Genomic DNA, 5,997 nt, shown 5'->3' with positions numbered 1-5,997 from the left:
ACATGTTATGCTTGTGAGAATTTCATCCCGGCCCATATTTTTCCCTCATCCCAATAGAAACCCCCCTTCTCTAATCTTCTTCCTCAGAGCTCCTCCCCCACTTCTTATCTCCAGCATAGGAGAAACAAAATTTTAGATCTTAAAGTTAAAAGTGTTCGTTGTTCAAAATTTGCAAAACTCAGTTATTTACGTTGCCTTTAAGAGCTTTAACATTGATTTTGCGAAGGTTGGGCGAAAATTCTAGAAATCTACCATTGTAGAGTACTCAAAAAACTTGAATATCCAACTGGATCTGGTTGTTTTTAGGATGTTGAACTCAATTTGTTGCTAGATTTTTATCAGCTAATTGTTCAAATGTTGTGGGTGAACTATCGTGTTGTTGGAAGCTTTCTCACGGACAACCATGGTGGTGGTAGCCATGTTACATAGTACAATTATTTCTCTCCACATCATTGTACAATTTTACATGCTCTAGGAGGAGCAGAAGATTAAACTTTATTGAGTACTTTAAACACTTACAGCTGAGAACTGAATGCTGATAGTACAAATGGGATACTAAACGAACGACAAAATGAGGACACAAGAAATATCTCATGACTGACCAATTAAACCAACATCACAAGTCTCCTGATGTCTTGCGCACAAATTCAGCAATATCAAAGGTATCAGCCCCATTCTTTGTGATAACACCCTATTGAAACAGTTGTCATTTGTTAGAATACTAGTTTGATATTGCCAGAAGATAGTCTATGGTACAGTTTAGTGCATCAATGCACACCGTGGGTGCAAGTGTAGAGATAACCAGAGAAGAGAGGAAGTATCAATCAACTAACCTTTTCAGTGATGATACCACTAATCAAATTAGCAGGAGTCACATCAAATGCCGGGTTCCAAACAGATATACCAGAGGCAGCAACTTGTTCACCTAGTCCTCCACGTGTATGCAACAGTTCCTTTGGAGATCTTTCTTCTATCTCAATTTGTTGTCCAGTAGAAAGGAATAGATCGATAGAAGTCAAAGGAGCCGCAACATAAAATGGAATACCATGACGGTTAGCAGAGACGGCTAAGCTATAAGTTCCAATCTTATTGGCAGTATCACCTACAGCAAGAGAAAAATCCTCCAATTCAGGTTTGGAAGCCAAAGGCAGATGTGAACGTAACTTATAATTACCATTAGCAGTGACACGATCAGCTCCAACAACGACAGCTTTCACTTGACCAGCATTCATTAATGCAGCTGCAGCTGAATCTGCTATAAGGGTGGCTGGTATATTCTCATGAACCAACTCAAATGCAGTGAGTCTGGATCCCTGCCATTAAATGAAGAGAGAATTATAACATTTTCTGCAACTTCCCTGGCTAGGGGCCATCATGACTCACTTGTCGAATAGCAAGGTCTTATGCGGGGGAAATCAGAATAAGTTACCATCATAATTTAATTTACACTTGTTATTGAACATCTGATTCCTTAGTACATGACTACTGAATTTTGTAGTCAAGAACAATATGTATATGTTAATCCAATAGAAAATATGCAAGTGTGCGGTTGCTCTGGTTATAGGAAAATAAATGAATGTTTGTCATCCGGACCAAATAAAGCAAAGTACAAAAAGCTAATCCAGAGAATTCCATTGGAAATGACATAGTTGGAATCTCTGTCTCTCTGATGTTGACATGCTAAGCAATGTTCGCTAACTAGCTTCAATTCTGATGTAATGATGAGAAGCATCAACTAAAGAAAAGTTCTAACATTTTGGGGGGCTATGTAGATGCCACAAATCTACAAGGTGGTCAAGGGGACTAGGTAGTCTGTTATAACATTTTGGTAGAGGGCTTTGCATACTACATAAGGTACTGGGTAGACTCTTGAGTTTAGTCTACACAAGAAAATTTAAATCTATAGATTCAGCCAGGTCACATACTGCTTAAGTTGAAAAGTCACAAAGACTTTAAGACACTATTGGAAAGTGTTGTGACAAAGAAGTCAAAGAGGTTGATGCTATGTTTCTCTGAGAGATTTCTCTTGTATTTTTACATATTCATCTGTCAGCCCCATCTACTCTTGTTTTGAGCATTATTTGCTGATTTCAGCTTGTAACTCTTAGAACTTAGCTTCATGCTATTTCTTCTCGTGGATCTCTCTATGTCGACAAGAGGGGTTTGCTCAGATGGTAAGCACCCTCCACCTCCAACCCGAAGGTTGTGGGTTCGAGTCACCAAAGGAGCGAAAAGGGGGTAGCTCCTGGGGGGAGAGGTGAAAAAAAAAATCTCTAGGTTCTGCAGTGCCATATTGCCATTGTATAATACTAGAAATGGATTTCCACAACTGTTCACCTTATTCGCTGCTGCATAAATTATTTCAAGCAATTTTTAGTTTGTCTTTAGTTGGCAACATGAAGAAAACAATGAATGCATCATACACTCCAACCCACCAGACTAACCCTAATTGCTCCATCAGTTACCAGCAGCAAAGGACTATGCATGAAAATGCCAATTGATGTATCTACCAAGATAACTACATAAGCACTTCACTTTAGTTGCATTCATCATTAATTTAACTACAAATTAAAAATTACTTCTGTGAGTGCAGAAAAGTAAAAAATTAGAAATAGTAGAAGCTGCCCACCTGGTTGAATGGACGTGTTTCTGTGCAGTAAGCCCTTTCTAGAACTCCTTGAGCATGAAGTGCCCTGATAACACCAAGAGCAGTTCCATATCCAGCTGTTGCCAGACTATCAAAAAATGAAGAAAATCAGAAATTAGCCATGCAAATAATCATACTTGTCACAATTTCTTCCTGCTTCTTCTCTGTTAGACTTGCACAGAAACCCAATGGCCACTGAAGCGAAACTATTGAATACGAGAGAGGATAACCTTCTTTTATGAGTAATAAAGGAATATTATTGATGTGAAACAAACCAGCATTAAGGAAATGCTGGGGCACAAGCACATCTAAAAGAGAACTTTATTTTTTGATAAGGATCTAAAAGAGAACTTTATAATGTGTGTAAAGAACTATAGCTTCCGATTCTAAACCATACACCATAGTATTGTTACACCAGAGACTAAGAAAAAATATACACTTGAGCTTTAGATTAATAACACTTGAGATACTGGAGAAGGTAACTTCAAGTCAAGTATGTCAATGATCTAATCGTCAACAAAAATGTGAAAGAAAAGAAAAATCAGCACTGTATCTAAAGAAAGGTTACCTTCCAGTGTTGCAATGGGTCAAGATTGTTATCTTCTGATTGTCTGTCAAGTGTTTCTGAAGAAAATTAGCACCATATGACCCAATTGCCTTATTTGACATTACATCATACTCGAGCATAGCTTCAGTTGCTTCTATGTAAGCCTGATGCAACAGACGAGGGATAAGTGTCATGCACCAAAAACAAAGGACAGGTCAATACAATTAGATAGTCAACTGCCTGCAACTAAGTTGCACCATTCTTCAATAGTTTTTCATCAAACAGGTACAGCTGGCTAATTGTGAACGCAAAAATGTTACCTCCTGAAAAACACTATTGACTTCTTTAGCTTCAGCAGCAGCCTTGTCTATAACTTCGTTGAGCTTAACAGCAGCATCTGAAAGATTAACAGCTGTTGGCCGGCTGCATGTAGGAAATTAAGATTTTTACCATGTCGGTACTTTCCCCAAAGGCATCTAGAGCATTGTAACTTTGAAAGACAAGCAGAAACTGCTTTTGACAAATGCTACTTAATAATTACCTTGACACAAGATAATCCAATTTCTTCCGTAGAAAAGTGGCTGCATCATCACTAGTCCCATTAAAAGAAGCTAAATTTGAAACTTCTACCACCAAAGACAGGGCAGCTGCTATGGCTATTGCAGGTGCCCCACGGACAACCATTTCCTTAATTGCTTCCCTGGTTCATATGCGGAAAACAACAACACATGATTATACTCTATGTCAAAAAAAAGATTTTTTTGCAGCAGCAGCATAACCTATAGTGGAACAACAAAGGACAAAGGGGGAACAAGATCATTTATCAGGAACAGCAGAAATTTGAGATAAAAAGTTCCCATGTATGATAAACTATCAAGAAATGGGGGTGGGGGAAGGGGGGAATCAGAATCATAAAATAACCACAAGCTAGCACAACTTCCATTCAGACATATAAAGCTGTATGTTTCTTTTTTATAAAAGGTCATTTAAACCTATATATTTGTGCATAGTTCCAGCAAAGAAAAAAGGAAGGTGAATTAATATATCAATACACAAACTGAAGAAAATGTTGGAAAAACTAGTGTTATCTCAAAAAGGAGTGTCTTGGTTTATAAAAGATCTTCTTTTTGTAAAATTAATTTACATATATTAATTATTTAGTAATTTATTTTTCCTTACACAAAATAGTCAAACTAGGCATTATAGGCTTTATGAAAGATTAACCTTTACACTGAAGTAGTCAAACTAGCCGTTAACTAGCCATTAGAGCAACACCTACATATACATGGTATTTTGGAGAAATGAATACAGATTTTCTCCACTACGCTGGGTTCTCTTTCTTGAAATCTGTTGTTTTACTCCCAGTTAACCACAATCCCAAGGGATAGGCCAAATTTTATTATTCTTTGTGGGGGCGAATTATGTTACGGACAGTGTAACAGACACGGCTCAAGCTAAATTCTATTCTCCATATTACTATTTCTAGAAAAGCATCCCCATTCCAAAGTACAAAAGAGTGAGGGATAATAGCAGTTTTGGTCCCTAAATTATAGGTATGTTATGATTTTGATCCTTGTGATATCTAACAAAGCACAATTAACCTTCAATTAATCGAAAAGTGTGTTTTTAGTCCTTTTATGTAAGGAGTATGTTGTATTTGAACTACATTTAGAACTATATTACCGTCCATGGAGTAACAGTACAAGCTTAACATAACACATGGGTAATTAAATGGTGGAACGACTAATAATTATGGTAAATTTGTGAATATTTCATAAGCAACGAGATCAAAAATGCACATTTCAATTAATTGGAGGCTAAGTGTGCTTAGTCAGATATCATAAGGATTAAAATTATAATTTATCAATAATTGAAGAACCAAAAAAGCTATTGACCCAAAGAGTGAAGAACATATATAGAGGAAAATTTACCAGCCATCTTTTGTATCTTTGATATCCAAATATGTCGTCTCTAAAGGGAGTTTTCTCTGTTAACAAATGATCAAATGTTAATAACACAAGCAACTAGATTTCCAATAAAATTAAATAAAATAAAACAACCTACAAAAGATGAACTTTCATTTTTTTTTGCCCATTAGAAAATTACAACCCTTTTTGTCATAATTCAAGAACCACTTTTTTTAAAACTGGTAAGGTTGGATAATTCAAGAACCACTTCTTTAACCTCCTTTCTCATGATCTCAACAACCAGACAATCATTTTGCCTCTAATTTAACAAGCAATAAACAAGAAACTCAAGTTCTACTAAAATGAATACACTGATTAACAAAAAGAAAAAGGAAAATGAATAAACCTGATCTAGTAGGCGAAGTGAACCTCGCTTATAGCAAATGGACTGCAGTGTTTTATCTCCTTCAACTCCATTAATTCCCATAACTTGAAAATAATTACTACTATAAAAGTTTGCCTGAAAGAGTTATATTTAAAGTCGACTACTCGATTCAATGAATAATCAATTACAGTTGGAAAAGAGAATCTGTTTTGTTTGACTATATATGTGCTGTGATTGAGGGTCAGGGTTGGTGGGAGAATACTAAATAGTCCGTGTACTGCCTCGTTTTCCCTGTGCAAAAACTATTCTCTACACATTTTTTAAATAAAAAACTTTTTCCAACGAATCTATTAAAAAAATGCATAGTTGGTTTGGTTCGGTGCTCATCAAAATTAAATAAAACCAAGGCAAAAGACATAAATTGACCCTTAAATTATACCCCAAATGTCGATATCACACTTAACTTTACCAGTGACCTATTACATACCTAATATATGAAAAAGTGATACTC

At 36.1% G+C, this 5,997-nt stretch overlaps 1 protein-coding gene across 5 annotated transcripts; it reads right to left on the bottom strand.

The window, feature by feature from the left end:
• Positions 1 to 478: 478 nt before the first annotated feature.
• Positions 479 to 5,797, bottom strand: LOC132053634 (methylthioribose-1-phosphate isomerase-like). 5 transcript variants are annotated; one of them, XM_059445727.1, is made up of 10 exons: positions 5,508 to 5,796; positions 5,126 to 5,181; positions 3,736 to 3,894; positions 3,515 to 3,617; positions 3,216 to 3,358; positions 2,785 to 2,880; positions 2,630 to 2,693; positions 1,175 to 1,313; positions 834 to 1,102; positions 479 to 691 (listed from the first exon to the last, which is right to left on the bottom strand). In XM_059445727.1, exons 1-10 carry the CDS (start codon positions 5,586 to 5,588, stop codon positions 617 to 619), a joined length of 1,185 nt encoding a protein of 394 aa, XP_059301710.1. In that variant the 5' UTR covers positions 5,589 to 5,796; the 3' UTR covers positions 479 to 616. The 5 variants fall into 5 exon arrangements, with proteins under 5 accessions (XP_059301710.1, XP_059301711.1, XP_059301714.1 ...); XM_059445728.1 differs by having other exon boundaries at positions 2,785 to 2,877; XM_059445731.1 differs by lacking the exon at positions 5,126 to 5,181 and having other exon boundaries at positions 5,508 to 5,797.
• Positions 5,798 to 5,997: the final 200 nt, after the last annotated feature.

This window comes from Lycium ferocissimum, chromosome 4 (genome assembly GCF_029784015.1).
Source record: "Lycium ferocissimum isolate CSIRO_LF1 chromosome 4, AGI_CSIRO_Lferr_CH_V1, whole genome shotgun sequence".
NCBI classification, from domain to species: Eukaryota; Viridiplantae; Streptophyta; class Magnoliopsida; order Solanales; family Solanaceae; genus Lycium; species Lycium ferocissimum.
This window is presented reverse-complemented; position numbering and strand designations above follow the sequence as displayed.